This window comes from Mastomys coucha, unplaced genomic scaffold (genome assembly GCF_008632895.1).
Source record: "Mastomys coucha isolate ucsf_1 unplaced genomic scaffold, UCSF_Mcou_1 pScaffold23, whole genome shotgun sequence".
In the NCBI taxonomy this organism is placed as follows: domain Eukaryota; kingdom Metazoa; phylum Chordata; class Mammalia; order Rodentia; family Muridae; genus Mastomys; species Mastomys coucha.
Window position 1 is genome coordinate 2,851,876 of NW_022196906.1, and position 20,931 is coordinate 2,872,806.

Sequence of the window (20,931 nt, forward strand, 5' to 3'; positions counted from 1 at the left end):
AAAAAAAAAAAAAAAAAAAGAAAAAAAAAAGCTTGTTGGAGTAACCAAGCAATATGTGATTTGACTGAAGGTCCACTTCACACTGCTTTAGTGATCAAGAACCTGAGACTAGACTGCCCAGGGACATATAATAAAACCTAATACTACTATTCAAAAACAAAACAAAGACAAACAAATTAAAATGCAGCAATAAAATGATTCCTAATGATATTCTGCTATAGTCATAGATCAGGGCTTTTTCAACTAACATCAGAGAAGTTTTCACCTGCAGCAGATGGAAGGAATAGATACCCACAGCCAGAGAATATGCAGCGAGTGAGACTTTGGAACACTCAGCTCTAAATGGGATGTTTCAATCAAATCCCTCCTCTGAAGCATAAGAAAACCCCTCAAACAAGAAGCAGAAAAAGTGAAAGAGCCAGAAGGGAAAGGATATCAAGGAAACAAGGAGTTCTATCTAAATCAACAAGCTTGATTGTACACATGAACTCAGAGATTCAGAGGCAGCATGCACAGGGTTTGTATGAGCTGGGCTCTAAGAGCTGAAGAAGTGAACAAACATTCTTACCCTTAGCCCAGAAGCTACCTCCAATTGATAATTGTTTGCAAACAAGAATTTAGTTTCCTTCAAGGGCTTGCTTCCCCTTGTTTGTTTAGCTTTCTCTGTATAGCCCTGGCTGTCCTAGAACTCACTTTGTAGATCAGGCTGTCCTCGAACTCAGAAATCTGCCTGCCTTTGCCTCCCAGGTGCTGGGATTAAAGGTGTGCATCACCACTGCCCAGCTCACCTTGTTTTCTTATAGAATCCAAGACTACCAGCTCAGAGATGTCACCACCCACAATGCCCCCCACCCCATCACTAATTGCAAAAATGCCTTACAGCTGGATCTCATGGAGGCATTTCCTCAAGGGAGGCATTTCCTCAAGGGAGGCTCCTTTCTCTGTAATAACTCTGGCTTTTGTCAAGTTGACACAAAACCAGCCAGTACAGTATGTATGTATGTATGTATGTATGTATGTATGTACCTAACCTACGCATCTCGATCAGGATGGCCTTGAACTCACTCATAGATCTGCCTGCCACTGCCTCCCAAGTGCTGGGATTAATGGTATATGTCACCACCTCCTGGCAGACTTTTTCTTTTTCAAAAAATGTATCTTATTACTTATATTTTATTTATATATTTTGTTTTCTTTTTAGCCTACAGGCCTTTTGAGTATATATTCTGGCTCTAGTGTCTTTTTGGATTCTTGAGTTTGCACATGAGAGGGCCTCTGTTTCTTAGGCTTTTCTGTTTGTTTTGTCTAATTCCAATGGCTTAGTTTTTGTTTTACCTTATTATTGTATTTTGTTACATTTTATTTTATTATTATCCCTTTGAAGCCTGTTTTTTTTTCTAGTGTGACACAGAAAGGGGGTAGGTCCAGATGGGAGAGTAGGTGGGGAGGAACTGGGAGAAGAGCGAGGGGAGTGTAATCAGAAAATACTATGTGAGACAAAAATCTATTTATAGTAAAAGGGAAAAAAAGAAAACATGTACAGTAAAACATACCTTCTTCAGTCTTGACACCTCTTGTAGCTTGTATTGGTTCACTCGTACTTGGTGGGACATTTTGTCCAAAATGCTATAAAAATAGTTTAAATAAAAATATAATTCCACGTTTAAAATTCATTATATGCTCATGGTCTTTAAAGAACTTTTAATTGTTGGTATTTTTAGTTATCACTGTTCATATAAGTTGCCAGTCTCTTAATATTTCTCTTGCTCCAGCAATAACTATTTAAAGATGGTTAAAAGCCTTCACTGGTAATTGATCATATGAACTCATTCAAATATAGCAAATGAGTACAACAAGCTTCCAAGACTGTATCATGAATGACTTTGGCTATATTTACATTTATGTTGAGTTACAGTTTACATTAAGAACATCTGTCTTTTTTGGGGGGGTGGGGTTGAGACAGGGTTTCTCTGTGTAGCCCTGGTTGTCCTGGAATTCACTCTGTAGACCAGGCTGGCCTTGAACTCAGAAATATGCCTGCCTCTGCATCCCAAGTGCTGGGATTAAAGGTGTGCGCCACCACTGCCTGGCAAGAACATCTGTCTTTTAAGTAGTTTTCCACTACTAAAAGAGAATTTTGCTAAGACTATACTTACAGTTATTTGCTCGATGTATTTCGTTCCTACAGATCCAGAGGTTTTCTTTTTCTGTTCTAACAGTTTTTTCCATTTATTTTCAACAATTTTCTTTCTTCTTGTAACAGTAGAATCTTAAACAAATGTTAATATAAGAAGTTATAATTGAGTAGGTAATATGTATCTACTCACTCATTTAAAGTTACTGTCAATGCAGAAAGTTCTGCACATATATCCTCTATATGGCCAGCAGAGTTTATTAAGCTTCTCTGAGTTCTAACATGAGACATTTGCAAGGATGCATTCAACACAGTTCCTGCTAAGGAGCAGAGTTTGAGGAATTCCACGAAGAAACACAAGACATGTTATTGTTATATAAGAAGAACATTGTAGGATTCCAATTTACATTTTCAAAAAAATCAGAAGTGAAACTTTATTCACGGCCCCATTAATTGTCAGCAAGGCAGAGGTACACTGTATAGTAAATTCAAGGGCAAGAGGTTGTCAATGGCACTGACCTTCTTCTGTGCTCTTCCTATTTTAGCAGTGCACTAGTGTGCCAGGGAAGTAGACTTGTGCACTTCAAGTAGTACCTGAACAGGTTCTCATTTGTGATGTCGTAGCGTTTGGTGAAGTATGGGTACATGGGTGCTCCTCCCATCGTATTTAGGGTGCGGTGTTGGACATAGGACATTGTTTTCCTATGCTTTTATATGACTATTTACAAGACCTCATCCTTACAACACTAATCCCCAAAGATGATACAAATAATTTAAAGGCAGGAGAGTAAGAGTCATCTAAGGCTGACACATCCCTCACTCTTGTACAGTTCCCCCACCAGTCTTGACAGTGTAATGCCACTGTGCCTACTTCATATTTCGTGTCATAAACTTAGAAATTATAAAAAAGTAGAAGACTGAATCTACCTTAAAGTATACTTTGGCATGAGATATGAGTTGATATTATACTAACATCCTCATAAATGGTAAGACAGTTGAAAGCTGTGCATTGAAACATGATTAATAATGAGAGCAAAAGCATGTAATAGTTCAAAAGAAATATTTATAATTATCCAAAATATATTGTGATGTAACATGCACAATTTGTTGGTCTAGAATTGTTGGATCATAGGATCTACATATGCCCAATTTTTGTAGATATGAGAATTTTTAGTTCATATAAAACTTTACCAACCAGTGGTAATGTGTCTATTTTTAGCTACTCAGATGTATGCAGCTGTACCTAGAGTCTAAGTGTACATTTGCATGTTTATTGTCTATCTGATGGCTTTTATTTATGAAAAGCTTATTCTAGTATTTTGCTTTGTGGTTTTTTGTGTATGTGTGTGTAGGTCAGAGGACAACTTCATAAGGATTAAAAGCGTATGACATCATACTTGTTGCATTAAACTTTTTTCTTTTTGAGACAGGGTTTCTCTGTGTAGCTCTGGCTGTCCTGGAACTCACTCTGTAGACCAGGCTGGCCTAGAACTCAGGAATCCACCTGCCTCTGCCTCCCAAGTGCTGAGATTAAAGGCATGCACCACCACTGCCTGGCTAAACTTTTTAGAATTAGATTTATTCATTTTATTTTCTGGTGTTTTGCCTACACCTAAGCACCACCTGTGTACTTGGTGTCCATGGAGGTCAGAAAAGAACACTGGATCCTCAAGAACTTGAGTTCCAGGTGTTTGTGAACCACCATATGGGTGCTGGGAATTGAACCCAGGTCCTTTATAAGAACAACCAGTGCTTTTTTTTTTTTTTTAAAGATTTATTTATTTATTTTATGTATGTGAGTACACTGTAGCTGTCTTCAGACACACCAGAAGAGGACTCATTACAGATGGTTGTGAGCCACCATGTGGTTGTTGGGAATTGGATTCAGGACCTTTGGAAGAGCAGTGACAGTGAGTGCTCTTAACCCTTGAGCCATCTCTCCAGCCCAGACAACCAGTGCTTTTAATTGGCAAGCTATCTCTCCAACCTTAATTTTTCATTAATTTAGGTTCTAGGAAATGAACTCAGGTCCTCAGGTTTGCAAGTCAAGTTCCTTACTAGATGCATTATCTTCCTAGTCCAGTGATGATCTTTTTGATGAGTTATCTGTAGTCTGCAGTTGTTCAGTTAAAGACTACTATCAATATTGCTGTGACAGTATTTTGTACATGAAGTTTCTTTGTGGCAGACAATCTAGATAATTATGATGGACTTTGATTCAACCACTGTGGATACTGGTGATAGCTGTTGTGCAGTCATTTAGTTTATTCTTATAATTTGTCCTACAAATGTTAGATTTGCCTAGCTGAGCTCCATATTAATTTAAATCAATGTTTTGCAACAGACCTCTTTATATCTCTTTCCTGGGTACAGCTTCCCTGGCTTAGACCTGGAGATATTTTTATATTTTTGTAGTCTTTTATACATTTTGCCTATGAGTCTTGATTAGTTCAGTGCATTACAAATATCTTTTCCCCTTTTGGTGGTGTATCATTTCAACCTGTTGATTTTTTTGTATTTAAGAAACCTCCAGTTTTAATGTACAAGTATCATTCTTTTTTGTTGTTGTTGTTGTTTTTTTTTTTTTTCAAGACAGGGTTTCTCTGTATAGCCCCGGATGTCCTAGAACTCACTCTGTAGACCAGGCTGGCCTGGAACTCAGAAATCCACCTGTCTCTGCCTCCCAAGTGCTAGGGTTAAAGGCGTGTGCCACCAATGCCCAGCCAAGTATCATTCTTAATAGTTTATAGTTTTTCCCATAGAGTAAAAGAAATCTCATATTATTCTAAAATATCATGTCTACAGCTTTTTTATTTTTCAAGTTTAAATCTACAATTTACATGGAATTTATTTTTTTTATATGAGTGAATGAAGGGTTACTGACACAACTGAATGACAAAATGAACCCCCTTTCCCTGGTATGCATTGCCAACTTTGTTAAAAATCAAGCAGTTAATTATGCGAGCCTGTATTCTTTTGATATAAATATCATTCTGCAGATGCCACACTGCTAATTATTGTAGCTTTAGATACACTATCTAATGAAAGTTTTAAACTTTGTTCTTGAGATTGTCTCAGATATTCTTGGTATGTGCAATTTATAATGTAAACATTAGAGTATGGCAACTTTCACAGAGCCTGTTGGGACTACATGGCCTCAACATGTATGCATTTTCTTCTCCACTCAGATGTTCTTTCATTTCTCTTTATGGTATTTTTAGTCTTCTCTGTTGGTGTCATTAAAATCTTTATAGTCAATTATTTTGACAGGCTTATATTTTAAATGTTATTTAAGAGATACCATTATTGGGCTGGAGAGATGGCTTAGTGGGTAAGAACACCGACTGCCCTTCCAAAGGTCCTGAGTTCAGATCCCAGCAACCACATGGTGGCTCACAACCATCTGTAATGAGACCTGATGCCCTCTTCCGGGGTGTCTGAAGACAGCTATAGTGTACTTACATATAATAAATAAATAAAAATTAAAAAAAAAGAGATACCATTATTAAAATTTCTAGGTCTAACCCTCTGAAATCTAAAACATTTTGATTATTTTTCCAATTTTGTTTAAATTGCCATTTCCACCCAGCTTTGTATTTAGTATGGAATCTTGTCCTGTCTGTGGAGTAAAGCATGTTTTATTTATCAGTAGCAGGCAACACTGTGTTCTCTGCCACTTTCTCATCCTAAGTTTCTTTTGGTTGACATCCTTTGCCCCTAAGGTTTAATTTTTCCTTTGTCTGAGCCCCTTCTAAATAGATAGGCTCATTCCTTATAAATTTTTGTTCATGTTCAGATGAGGATAGGTATAATTATTTCACTGTAAGGAATTAGTCTGCGCTTTGGAATACGACCCCATGTGACATGTTTCAGTTATATTCTGCTTTTCTTGGTTTTATTACTTCCACAATCATTTTACTAATCTTTATCAGTGTTTTTTGTTTCTCAGTCTCTCTTCATTATTCACAGCCTTCAGTCTTGCTTCCATACTCACTCTCCTAATATTCAATTGACAAAACAGAAGCCATGGTAGCTCTCCCAATTCTTTCCTAACCCACTTCCAAATTTCTCTCTCTCTCTCTCCTCACTTTTGGCTCATGTGCTGAGGACAGAAATGATCTCAGCAGAATAGAAACAAATGAATAAATTCCCATAGAACAAAGATAACATCTTTTAATGTATAAGCCATCTGAACAACTCTTACTTTTCTTGATTACTGTAGACTCTCATCTATCTTCCTTCCTTCCTCCTTCCCTTCCTCCCTCCTTTTCTCACTCTTCCTATCTTTCTTCCTTTTTCCCTTTCTTTCCATCCCCCCTCTCTTTCTTTCTTTTAGTTCTCTAGAAGAACAGGGTCTTCAAAGGTCCAGAAAGGACTTGTACAAAACAGAAAACCAACCTCTGTTGACCAGGCTGGCCTTGCACTCAGAAATCTACCTGTCTCTGCCTCCCAAGTGCTGGGATTATGCGCCACCACTGCCCAGCTCATATTTTCTTAACAACTGTTTATCACAGGGTTTTAGTTAAAAAAAGAAATACAGGACTTAGAACCACTGAGAGCTGAATTAAAATATCAATGATGGTTAGATAGAACATGAAAAAGAATTCCATCATTATTTATTTTATATTATCTAATTTGATATATTGTTTTTAGAGATATTACAAAATTAATGTTAAACCACGAGAAACTTTCAGTAAAAGAAATTTAAAACCTAGATTTTTGTAGAGAAGAACTGAAGAGATTTAGGTTACATTCTTTACATTTGATTTTCTACCTACTAATATAGTTTGTATCCATTTAACTGATGAAAAGCCTTGGGGCTAGAGAGATGGCTCATTAGTTTAGAGCTCTTGTCTTTATTACAGAGGACCGGGGCTTGCTTGCACTTATGAAAGGTGGCTAACAAGAATCTGTACCTCAAGTTGCATGGGGATCTGACACCCTCTTCTGTTCCAGGGCAGCCATGGCTATACAGAGAAACCCTGTCCTGAAACCGTCTCCCCCACCAAAAAAAAAAAAAGGTATAAATTTTAAATTTTATACTTACCAGTGGTCCTATCACCTTGGAGTTCATTGATTCTTTTTCTCCACGGAAGAACTGGTTCTTCAGTATTCCAATGAGTCAAAGACTGATAGTTTTCCTCATAAACAGGACTTCTATAGGAACAATATACTGTTCCATCTTTCTGGAAAGCTGTGTCATTTGAATTGGCTTTTGCTGAGGTTTGGCACTCAGAAGAGTGAGGAGTTGGTAGAGTTGGACTCACAGCAGGGAGGTTGGAACAAGTGTCTGAGAATTGGAGACTACTTTCTTGAGTCCCCTGGTTCAAATGGTACTCTGTTTGAAGCGCAGATGCTGAACTTACACAGCTCTGCATCATGACATTTTGAGAATGTTCAGGTATTGCTGACTGACATGGAGACACTTGTATATTTTTACCACTTTTAATGTTTGTTGGTGGTTTAGGTGGAGGATGAGGTATAATTAGTTTACCCTGAGTTTGGGCTAGAGTGTTGGCTTTGCTTGCAGACTGTGGTTGGCTGACAGTGGGTTTTCTGTTTTGTCCAAGTCCTTTCTGGACCTTTGAAGACCCTGTTCTTCTAGTGAATTTTGCTCCTCTCTGAGACTTAGTTTTTTGAGTCTTAGAGTAACTAGCATGTACAGGGGCTTTGCTCTCTTCCCTTCTGCAGACTGACCAGGCTTGTTTGGCAGAGCTATAGCCTAAAGATACAAAAGAGTTCAAAGGCACACTGTCCATCTCATATCCTCCTAAATCAGTAACATTTTCTGAGACAGAATCAGCCTTGGCTTTCTTTCCAGCAGCAGAATGTACAGGACATTCAGGAAAACTTGTCAGGTTGCAGGTGACACTGTTGGTGTGACAGTGCTGTAACCACTGTGGAGCTATTCCTGCTCTGTTCCTTACTGGGTGGCCATCATCTACAGCATTTTCTATGTTAGCACTTTCATCAAACCACCGCAGTTTTTTACTAGTCTTTGATATTTCTGCACCTTTCCCTTTCTGTTTTGTTAATTCAATACTATCTCTAACAGTTTCTGCCTTTTCGTGTCTAAACTTAAAACCCTGATTCATAACTAACGCTCTCAAATAATTATGTTCATATCTGGATTCTTTCTTTAATATACTCTTAAGTAGCCGCCCCCCACTTTGTTCATGGATGCTGTGTTTCATGGTGTGCTGGTCTAGCAAGTTACAGTCAGGAGGGTCGTTACACAGGGGTGATGATGGGCCACTCCCTTCTCGTTTTCTAACATTTGAATTAGAATTTTGAAGTGCACAGGTGGTCTGAAAATTGTCTGAAAATAAAGACTCTTCTTTATTACAGTTAAGATGGTTTATCTTTTCATGTTCCATATTCTTCAATTCATCTAACTTGTCAGAACACTGCACAGGGTCAATTTCTTTTATTTGTGTGTTGTCCTCTGCTAAAGGCCCACCTGACTGTGAAATAGGTGACAAAACTGGTACAGATGAAGCAGGAACTGAAGCAGTTCTGCTTTCCCAAGTTAACTCAGAAGGTCTCTCTTGGATGGAAAATGAAGCTGTTTCCTGGGTTAGAGATTCTGGAGTAGTCCAGGCTCGACTGACTTTAAATGTTGGGTTCTCAGTTCGTGGCAGCCTCTCCCTTTGTAGAGCTCCATCAGTGGGATCACTTGTCCTCACAGCATTACTTTCAGCAGTGTTTTCTCCTTTTTTATCTAGTGTAACTACGGACGGACTGCACACAAAGACCACTGAGTCACTAGTAGCTCTTTTGGTTTTTCCCACAGCTCTGCTCAAAGCAGGTGGATTTTGTTCTTTATTGTTCAAACATTCCCATGAGGGTAGAACATTAGATTTAATTAAAATATCTGAAAAAGATGTAACTGGCTGAGTATTTTGAGCATCTAAGTTTATAAGCCAATTGCTTATATGCTGAGTTTTAGAGAATGACAGTTTATCTTCATCAAAGCAGTTTAAATGAACTGATTGTAGATCTGCTGACTTGAGGGGAGCAGAGTTCTGCTGGGTTGACATGGAAGGCTCCATACTAAGTGTGATGTATATTTCTTCACGTTCTCCAGCCTCAAGACTGTCTATACTTGAGAGAGTTTCAGAATTGGTTATCTGATTAACTTCATCACAAAATTTCTGAGGGGGAAAACAAAAGAACACTGTTTTGTGCTGTAGACTCACACTATTATTACTGTGTTTAGTCCTCCTTGACACAGCAAATAATGTGACTTTAAATAGTACAGGTATAATATAACCTTCACCTTTGCAGCACACCTCATGGCAAAAAGTAAGAAAGTAACAAAATCATAATATTTCATTTCATTTCAACTCCCAAATTAACTGCTCAACTGTTCTGGCCATCAAGACAGATCAGAAATAACCGTATTCCATCTAGGGTATGAAGTTTCTTAATACTAAATTCATTCTGAAAAATACTTGTTTATAAATTATATATTCTTCCTGAAACCTTCATTAGACTTAAAGAGCCTCTTAAACGTTCTCTGCCACAGCAGTCATCAGTTACCAGCAGCTCTCCGGCTAGAATGTGTCTTCATGAGCCCTAACCCTTTCAGGCTGAGACATGGTGATTCGGCAGAGGCTACCCCAGGCCTACTGGTCATTCTACACAGAGGACCACATAGGCCACACTAAGTGCTGGCAGAGGGTTTAAACAACAAAGCATGCCAGGTTGAGAGAGAAAAGTGGTGGTTGTCAGGAATAGGGGAGGAATTAGAAGGTCAGTATTATGAGCACTTATTAAAGTCTCAAACAATAAAGAAGAATTAAAAAAAAAAAAAGAAAGAAAATGAACTTCTATGATCCTAATATGAACTTTCTGTTGGTAGGAAATATATATTTTTTATAAAGGTTTGGAGTAAGGTTTTCAACTCTGGTTTTATGTAATAGACAAAGATCTTCATAAAAATAAACATGCTAGGGAAGACCAGAAGTTCAAGGATAGACTTGGTTAAATAGTGAGTTTGAGGCCAGTCTAGGCTAAATTAGATCCTGTGTCAAAACAAAATACCAACAAAATCTATGCCAGGGCCTTGCTGGTTCAATTCCCAAATGAGATCCATGGAGTAGTCTTAAACTTATTTTGCATTTTTTTATGGAAGTACATGGATTTATGTTCAAAAACTTTGGTTCTAGGGGATAGAGAGATGGCTCAGTAGTAAAGAGCACTTGCTGCTCTTTTAATTAATAACCTAATATCTATATGCTTTAAAAATTTTAGGTCATTTTTGTAATATAATCTCAAATAATAATACTTATATTACACTATACCTTCAAACACCTCTTATGTTTGTCAGAAAATAACATTCACAAAGCATATATATATTTTTTAAATAGATGAAAAAAGAAGAAGCAGAAAGAAAAACGAGAAAAGGTCAGAAAAAAACCTCCAAGTTTTCTCTTAGCATTTGTGATGAAGTTGTGCTGACTCATCTGCAGTATTTTTTGCCTCCTTTTGGCGAACACTGAGAAGTAGGGCAGAATTATACTACAGATTAAAATAGTTATAGTTCATACTTGCAAATCACTTAAATGTTGATTCTCTAGGAGCTTCTGTGTCTCCTCCAGTTTAAGCTGCAACACATCTTTCTTAGTAGCTAGGTTTGCTATGTTGTTCTCCTTCATTTCTTTATTAGGGTTAATCCTGTGTATGAGATGTTTTTGATGCTTCTGATCATTTTTTGACAACGTTGAAGGCAAGGCAGAATCTATACCTCTGTGAATAAGATATGAAAAGATTTAGTACATTTAACTGAAATTAACTTATTTAAGTACATACATGACATAACTGTGTACTATGTGCATGTGTCCAGATAGTTACATATAAGGATATTGGAGAAATATATAGATAAATTATAATGGGACTTCAAGGCAATGAGACCAGAGGGCCAGTAAAGAAGATCATCACATAAGGATGCTCATTCATTCATGACTTTGATTACTATATTCCATTCTTTTATCATTTGGGCTGGGGTAGAAATCCTGTGAATTTATAGACAGTTTTCCTTTCTCTAGATATATATTTTAATATTTACTAGTTTTTGTTCTTGGTGTCATGGCCAGTGGGTATTCCTATATCCCTGAAAGAGCTGGCTGAGATTCAAGCAGATGGAAATTATGAACGCTGCTTTGTCGGTGCAGGTATGGATGTTCTCCCTATATGGGAGTGTGGCTTTTCCGCAACCATGAACATAAACCATTGTTTTCAGTTTTTTTCAGGAATATAATCAGAAATACAGGCTTTTTTAAAATTTTTTTTTATTTTTTATGCTTTAGAAGGAGTGTCTTCAATGACGTCTACTTTTAGTGTGTCCAGTCAGGACATTACCACAATGTTATATTGCCTGGAAACTCAGGGTACCTCTTCTGTTAGATTCTTTTGTGTTTCTTGGAAAATGTTACTTTTGTTACATTTTAGTATAGACACCAAGTGAAAAATCCAATTTCTCCAAGGATAACGTGGTGATAAAGGGTATAGAGTAGGACTCCTGTACTAGGGCCAGTTGTATGAATTCCAAGGACATTTGTTACCAACTCTGTTATTTTCAAATAAATCAGGAAAAACATTTTGAAGGTGGCATATTGCCACATGTGACATATAACTATCTCCAATACCCATATATGTCTTCATTTAGACAGACCAGAATTGTTGAGGTCAATGATTACTACATTCCTGATTATTCCTTTGTTATCACCAGAGTTCAGGGCTAGTGAGAAGGTATTTACTACAATTTCTTGAAGACTGATGGCATGTTTGTCTGTTTTTTTTTTTTTAAATACTTTTCTACTTTTACATTATCTTTCCCCTTTAGTCACCCTTCCCAAACAAAATAAGAGCTAAATCTACGAAATGTCTAATAAACTGAATTTATTTACCTTTAAAGTTGCCGTCTCTCAACTTTTTCTTCTCTATTCCTTTCTTCTCTACTCCACTTTCTTCTCTCCTCTTCTCTACTTTCTTCCCCCAGTGAGGAGGATTGAAGGGATGGATAGGAATCAAAGGAGATGGGGAAGTAGAGATTGAGATAGAGTGAAGCATGGGAGGAAAGGAAGAAGAAATCATAAAAGAGGAGGAAGGAGGAGACACTGGAGAGGGAAAAGCCAGATAAGCTGGAGGCAAACAGGGAGAGGGAGATGAATTCAAGGGGGAGGGCAAAAGAGGGATAGATGAAACAGGTAAGAGAGGGGAGGTAGGAGGAGGAGGTGAAGGAGAAGAACATATGGATGAAGAAGAAGAGATTGCTCCCAAGGATGGAGAGGATGTGGAAGAAGAAGGTGACGACGGCAAAGAAGAGGATGGAGAATGACAGGGAGGTGGGTGGGAGAGAATCAAGGCAGGCAGATGGTCTGTAAAGGCCTGGCACTGATTTGACAATGTGGTGGCTTGTGGAACAGATTTCTGAACTGACTGACAAGCATCAAAACTAGAAGAATGTTCAGGCAAAGGAGTGATACAAGAGAGGGATGGGACTGGTTGACTCGGATGTCTGGATAAACTGGAAGGTTTCAAAACAGGGAGAGTTTCCAAGGGGTTTGGGGAAACAGCTAGTCGAGCTGGAAGGGAACGGCGGATAAGTGCAGGCATTAGAGTTGCTTGGGTAGAATGCTGTGCTGCAAGCAACTGTTTGGGTCTGAAAGTTTTATAAAATAATTTGTTCTGTGAGTCAGGCTCAGGAATGTTGGGAGAACTTTGAGATGGGGGAGGTCGAAGGGCAGGTGGCCCAGAAGGAATAGGGTCTGGTAGATTAGGGAAATTGCTAGAAAAGCCAGAAGTAACCGGGGTTGGAGGGTGAGGGAGATATCTGATAGGATAAGATAGTAATGGGGCTTGTAAAAAGGTCTTTGGAAGAGTAGTGGGGGCAGATGGAAGGACACAGGTCTTGGGGGTGGGAAAAACAACTGAGTAGTTAGGAAGACTTTGGGGATGATGGGATAGCAATGGGGCCCGTGAAGCAGACGGCTGGCCAGAGAAGTAGGGATCAGGATTGGAGATAGCTGGACAAGCAGGAATGGATCTGCATAGGTGGGAAAGTATTTGGACAGGCAAGTAGAAAGAACCTCATTAAGATTTTAAGAACTATTACTGGGCTGCCTGTAGGATTTTGATTGATTTTATCCTTTGGGGTTCATGCTTGATCTTCCACTGGTCAGCCACATTCCTCACACTGACTGACTGAAACAGGTACACAGATGATTCAAGTTCACCTGTCCTCTCCTTTTCAAGTCTGATGAACAGATATGGTCCGAACCATCTAGTTTAAACCACTAGTGTGAGGAGCAAAGGTAGACATTTCAGATGTACTGGTGGTCCAGAAGGACCATCTCATCACAAATACATGGATATTGGAGATAGATATCTAACAAAATCATTTTGTTAGTTTATCCACCAGAAATGCCAAACAGATTAGCTTTGTGATAAGAAACTGGTTGTGATGGAAGGTTGATTAGTTCTGATATTTTAAAATTAGAACCTTAAAAATATTTTTATATTTCATTGTTACCTGAAGTAGTACCTAAAACTGAGTCTCATATTTAAATTGAGGCTTAAGCATTAGTCCCTACTTTTCCAAACAAATTTCTGTTTTAGATGACAACACTCTCATCTTAAAGTATTTTAATTCACAACTAGCATTTTCTATACTAGAACTACCTCTTGGGCTGAGGCTATGGCTAAGTGGTAGAGCTTGTGCAAAGGCCTACTTAGTCCCCAGCACCACGACCCCTGCTCTACTACGCTTTTCAGTATCACTTTATTTCTGAACCCATTTTAGGTTTATAGTCCACTGAAATGTATTTCTAACATGAAAATAGTATATTAATCTTTGTATAAACATTTGTAATAAATTTATTTACAAAAAGCCAATCAGTTATCACTAATAGTCTAAAATTTCATACTTATATATTTATAGTTTATAAAATACTTAATATGTAATATTTAATACTGTCAGTTATTTGGGGAGGACAATTCAACTTTTTATTAGTTAACCACAGTACTTTCTCTCATATATTATATACTTGCTTTTCAAATGAAGATATGCTATATATGTGTATATATATATATATATATATATATATATGTAATCATAAAGTCACAGTCAAAGTATATTATAAAAACACAAAAACTAGGTATTTTGATACAAAATGAAGATTATTTCTCAGGAAGACAAAATTTATTTATACTTAGTTATTTAGTACATAACTATTTAGGACATAATACGAGTTATTTTAGTAAAGATTTGCTAAAATAATAACATAATGCTTCAAAAAATTGAAATTATTTTGAGAGTTTAACCCTTAGATTGTAAACAACTGCACATTGCTGAGCAAAAACAAACAAACAAACAAACACCAACCATGCTTTCATTCATTGAACAAAAGAGGTGTTTTTAAGATGGAGAATATCTGACCAGCACAAAATACTAATTGATATAGAAAAAAACCCTGGAAAGTGAAGGGTCTCTGTATAAAAATACTAGAAGTATTTAAAGTCGAAGTTCCCTATGAACCAACTGCCTTGGCTAATATGTGTTATCTTTTGTCCAGACAAACTTTCCCATAATATTCTTAAGTCATACTGAATCATGTCTCCAACTTTAGTTCTTAACACATTTCTAGCTTGCTTCACTTCAATGTATTGCTTTGCTTATGATGAACTACTTAGCCCAATTACTGTAAAAATAGAAATGTGACCACTGTATTTAATGGCTTTTGTTTTCTAGCTATCATCTTTTTATAGATCTCAGGTTGACTCTTTTCAGGCTCACTCTTGAGGCTAGCCTTTTTGAAGTTTTGAATTTGGAGACCATCTTCCTATCCTACCAGAACTCCTTGTGGAAGCTTGTGCAAACTGACTGTGATAATATTCTCTGTATTTGAATATGTCTGTAAAGGGTTAACATTATCCTTTTGTCTTTCTCAATGGGCTAGATCAGTATTGGGGGTACCTTTCTAAGTTGGTTCTTTGGGAAATGGTTCACCCACTGTGACTGCATTGCTCTACAGTGGTGCTGTCATTTGTAGGAAGTATGGACTTAGCAAAGACTAGCTTTCAAATGTTTTGTAGCCTTCCCAGAGGATGTTCCTATCCAAGGACACTGTCATGTTACCATATGGCATTCTGATTGATTGCTTAACTCAAGACCACCACTAGTTTTATTTTTATCTGTGATGTCTGTCACATCTGTAGTCATAGTCTAGGCCTCCTGAATACCCTACATTTCAAACTTATAGCATACCCTCTTGTGGTGGTTTGAATATGTTTGGCCCAGGGAGTAGCACTATTTGAAGGTGTGGCCTCGTTGAAGAAGGAAGTGTGTCATTGCCATGCTCCTGCCTTGATGATAAAGAACTGAACCTCTGAACTTGTAAGCCAGACCCACGTACATGTTGTCCTTACACAAGTTGCCTTGGTCATGGTGTCTGTGCAAAGCAGTGAAACCCTAACTAAGACACCTATCTTCCTTTCAACTACTCTCTACCTAAACCTGTTCACTCTTCCTTTATAGCCATACTCTTCTTTTTGTGGCAAAATGTTTAACCTGAGATCTATGCCCTTATCGTCATCCCTAAGTTTTGATGAGTGGTTTTACCACCTTGCTCTTTATTCACTGATGAAATCCTGCCACTGGAACCATCCTTGAGTCTTTCCCACCTTCTGTTTCCTTCCTTGTAGTTCTGAAGAAGTAACTTTGATTAACTAGTTTATCTGATTTTCAACTGTTAGTCTGCCCCTATAATTTGGCAAAACTTCTAAAACATATTGGGAGCTTGCTCCAATTCTTTCACGACTTATTTCTAGAATATACTACTCATCAAAGCCTTTTCTGGTTTGGCTCTTGGCTTCCTTTCCTACGTACCTCACTGTACATACATATAAGACAAATTAATTAAACTGTAAGAAGTGCTTATCTTTTTTTTTCTTTGTTGTTTTTTTTGAGACAGGGTTTCTCTGTGTAGCCTGGTTGTTCTAGAACTCACTCTGTAGACCAGGCTGGCCTTGAAATCAGAAATCTGCCTGTTTCTGCATCCCAAGTGCTGGGATTAAAAGGTGTGCACCACCGGGCAAGAAGTGCTTATCTTTGATGACTATCTTACTCATTTGTATAGCTTTAGGCCAAGTTCTGCCCTCAGAGTGTTTACTTATATTTATAGTATTTCCCCCTTATTTCTGGAATTCTTCTAACACATCCAGCACTCTAGTTCAGTATACTGAACAAAACTATCATCTGGTTTGGGAAACAAAGATACTCAAAAAAATTAAGAAACAATAAAATTACAAACTTCAGGTTATCTCTTCCTAGTCTTCTGTTTCAATTTTGACTAAAAAAATTTAACATTTATAATTGGATTCCTATCTTCTGATTAAAAAAGTTTAAGTAAAAAAATTCAAAATGTTAACATATTCTCCTTTTCAGGGGAGTTCTTTGTAAAAATCTTGCAAATAAAAAAAACTGCACATCAAAATTAATCAGACTCAAAGTCTATACAACTTAATGAATTTATATCCAGTTAGAATTGCCATTTGAAATGAAAATTGTGAAGCTTCACATTAAAATTTACATTTTTAGTATTGAATATTTTATGTACCCATCTATCACAAAACCCAGAACTTTCACGATGAAATTAGCACTAGAAAACAATTAGTTTTATGATATCCTTTTCATAACTCATATCCATTCCTGTATTCACTCCTTTCTAATCACATTATTATATTTAGCTGTTTTCTTTTCTTGTTACATACTGTACCCACAGTATATTTGTTTACATATACATATGTATTATTGGCTAGAGAGACATATGAGAGAGGACATATGGTTTATTTCTTTCTGAGATTGTGTGACTTCACTTGATAATGTAAATGTCTATCCACTTCCCTGTGCATTTTTAACTTCACTCTTCTTTACAGTTGAGTAGTATTCGTGTGTGTGTGTGTGTGTGTGTGTGTGTGTGTGTGTGTGTGTGTGTATTCCACTTATCTGTTGGACAACAAATCTGATTCTAATTCTTTGCTTTAGAATAAAGGAGCACTAAACAGGGGGTACAAACATCTCTCCATGGTGGTATATGGAGTTGTCTGGGTATATACCCATGGGTGAAATAGCTGGTTTTTATGGTACTTCATTTTTTACTATTTTGAGAAGTCTCCAAACTTCTTTCTACTTGGCATATTCTCACCTTTACCTTGGCTATTTTTATTTTCTTTATGCTATCACACCAAACTTGTAATGTATTCTTTTCATGAAATATTGTTTTCTTCCTTCCCTTTCTTTCTCTTTTATCCACTCTCTCCTTATTATGCACAATAGTCTATAATGATTATAATAGTATATTTAAAAATGATTTTATTTGCTTAAAATTCTCCTAAAATTTCAGGAATAGGGCATATTTTATTTCTTTTAAAATTACATGTATTTCTTTGTGTGTGTATACACACATACTAGAGAATGCATGTGGAAGTCAGACTACACTTCACCCTGACTTTATCATTGCTTTCCTACATGTGATTATCATTCTGTCTACAGTACATCATTTTTTCTAATTAACTCATATTTTCTTCCAAGCTTGGCTGAAGTATTACTTTTTAAGTGAGATTCTTTAAAATAAAGAGCAGTTCTTTTCTAAGAATACTGAAAGGATTAAATTATGTTTTAACTCTAATCAAGAGAATTTCTGACCAGAGAAATTCTAAAAGTGAAATAATATTTTGTATAGGTAAAATATTAACAAAATTTACAACCTGAAATATTAACAACTTCTACAAGTAAGTATTCTGATTATTACTACTCATTTGATGTAAATCTGCGTATTTTGTGTGAAGCTGGTGATCCATCCCAGGCCTTACACAGGTGAGGCAAATGCTCTCCACTGAGCTACACCCACAGTATCAGTGCTCTCTATAATGCCATTTTACTTCTCTTTAAGGTTATATACTACGGATTATATACGTATTTTAATTAAAAATGATTTTTTAAATTTCATATGCATTGGTGTTTTGTCTGCATACATATCTGTAAGAGGGCATCAGATCCCCTGGAACTGGAGTTACAGAGTTGTGAGCTCATATAGTTCTGGGAATTGAACCTAGGTCTTCTGAAAGAGTACCTAGTGCTCTTAAGCACTGAGACATCTCTCTAGCCCCTAGGGATTTCATTTTTAACTGTATTCCACATTGCTTTCCCATGCTTCATCTAGTTCTATGCATATAATAACATAAAAATATTTGGAAAAAATGAAAAATAAATTTATTGGAGGAAGCCTAGTGATTGGCTAATCCATGCTGCTCCTTTTATATGCTTTACTTAGGAAATGTTGCAGAGAACCAGAAATAAAAACCGTTGTTTTTATTGAGACAACAACAACAACAACGAAATTCTGAGTAAAGAAAAAAATACCACTACAACTACAAAATCTTTTTTAAACTAAATTTGTATCAAAACAATTTAAACAATTTTATCTCTTAGGATAGACAATAAGCAACAATATATTAAAACAGTGTTGATATTTTTCAAAGAAAATGATTCACTATTGGCAGTATTTGTACTACTAGAGTATAAGACATCAAACTACAATTCTGATTTAATATTTAATTTTTCAAAACAAAACAAAACAAATTATAAAACAAAGATAATATGCAACCAATGAAAAAGATGACAAATTCAACAAGTATAAAGCCATATGGTTATTATAAAAAAGAGATAACAGTCTGACAACATTAACAAAGTTATAATAAATTACTCACCGCCAGTTTGTTGCTGGCCTGTGGGAAAGAGGAATGTTTACTTCTGATTTTAAGTTGGACTCTTGAATTTGTTTTAGGGCCTCTTCTAATGGAGGAACTGGATTTTGAAAAACTAACAGAATAGCAAAAAACAAACAAAGAAAAAACCAGTAAAGAATCATTCTATCAACAGTGGTTTGTTGATATATAATTTTATTGGCCAATAAAATATTTGAAGGCTCTTGTACAATATATTTACAATAGGATAAATATTTTAAATTTGACATGTAAGTTGTAAAAAAGAAACTATCACTTTGAGATTTTCATCATCATTTCTATGACAATATTTATTTCTTTTTTCTTAAGATTTATTTATTTATTTATTTTATGTATATGAGTACACTGTCACTGTCTTCAGACACACCAGAAGAGGGCATCAGGTTTCATTATAGATGGCTGTGAACCACCACGTGGTTGCTGGGAATTGAACTCAGAACCTCTGGAAGAGCAGCCAGTGCTCTTAACCACTGAGCCATCTCTCTAGCCTGACAATATTTATTTCAAAATATGAAACTTTGAAAAATGTGTAGGCACACACACGTATACAAAAACTCCTTCATATTTGATCTCATGGTCTCAAAATTTTATGGCAAATGTTAAAATATTCCATGAATAAAATTTTAAAAGTCAACTAATATTTGAGCAGTTACAGAGCTTATTTTAATTAAGGACGTTTTCAGTCTGCTTATTGTGCCTGACACAGGTGCTATTTTAAATTTTACAGCTGAGAAGGTAAGGTAAGAGAAGGTAAGAGAAGAAGCCAGGTGATGTCCTCAGAATCATCTGGTATGTAGACGCTACCCCACACTGCTTGGTAAACCTCTCAGTCTACCTTGCTTTCTGTATACATCCACTTTCAAAGCCTCTACATGTGCACTTTGGCACTCAACATATTCTCTTTGCTTTACTTCTAATGCTCCCCTCACTGTCTTTCAAGAATGCTGCCCCTCTTGCACCCCTTGCCTACGGAAACATTATGTTCCACTTGTCAAATGCTATATACGTAGCTCTCCAAGCCTAGAGATAGAGCAGATGATTTTCTAGCTCTAACTTTTCATGGAAACCTAACACTTAAAACAAAACAAAACCCTTTTTATTTTAAAACATTCATGTCAATTACTTCCTCACTATTCTAATGTCTCTAATTTTTTCCAAAATTTTTAAACAGAGCCAGTATACTCTTACACAGGAGTTAATTCAAACTTGAACTCTAGTCACAATAGAGGGTAATGGGGGTGAATATGATAATAATATATTATATACATGTCTGAAAATATCAAAATAAATTAATGACATATAATGAAAATATGCTAGTATACTATTCCATATCTAGCAGTATATTGCTATTTATTAATGCATACCATGTGTGATGCTCTCTGCCAGGTCTCCAAGGCACTGTTTTCCTTGTAGCTTTTCTTCTTCTACATTTCATAATCTTAACGATTGTGATATCTGAATAGATTACCTCATGTATATATACAGTTACAGCTCAACTGAGAAATTTAACACCTCTTCCCAATATTAAGTCTCCTCCTAGCCTTTTAACTTCAGTATGTTTCTGCTTCTACCCACATTCCATGTTGTCACTATAGTTACCCTTCTTATAAGCATATCTTAATGTGAGGCCCCTCTATATTATATATTTGTTAGGAGTAGAAACATACCCAACACTGAGGAAGTTCCAGATTTCCTTACATATGCCAAACAGATAAAAACACATGAACGAGGCTTCTGTTAAGGGGGATTCATTGGCATAACTTTATTATTTTCCTCTTTTTTCTGTCTAGAATATCAATTTCATAGCTGGTGATCTAGCAGCTACCCATTTCCACAAGAGTAAAGATAGAAACCATCTAGAAATTGGTAGCTGGCCGCGCAGTGGTGGCGCACGCCTTTAATCCCAGCACTTGGAAGGCTGAGGCAGGCGGATTTCTGAGTTCAAGGGCAGCCTGGTCTACAAAGTGAGTTCCAGGACAGCCAGGGCT

At 36.6% G+C, this 20,931-nt stretch overlaps 1 protein-coding gene across 2 annotated transcripts in view; it reads right to left on the reverse strand.

Annotated features, from left to right (window-relative positions):
- Positions 1–20,931, reverse strand: part of Cep126 (centrosomal protein 126) — a 51,496-nt gene that overhangs the window by 15,317 nt on the left and 15,248 nt on the right. For both annotated transcript variants that reach the window (XM_031343579.1, XM_031343580.1), the window contains exons 4-8: positions 18,908–19,019; positions 10,687–10,885; positions 7,182–9,288; positions 2,157–2,269; positions 1,554–1,626 (exon numbers count right to left, since the gene is read on the reverse strand). In XM_031343579.1, the coding sequence (XP_031199439.1) occupies positions 1,554–1,626; positions 2,157–2,269; positions 7,182–9,288; positions 10,687–10,885; positions 18,908–19,019 (2,604 nt within the window). The remainder of the gene's footprint in view (positions 1–1,553; positions 1,627–2,156; positions 2,270–7,181; positions 9,289–10,686; positions 10,886–18,907; positions 19,020–20,931) is intronic.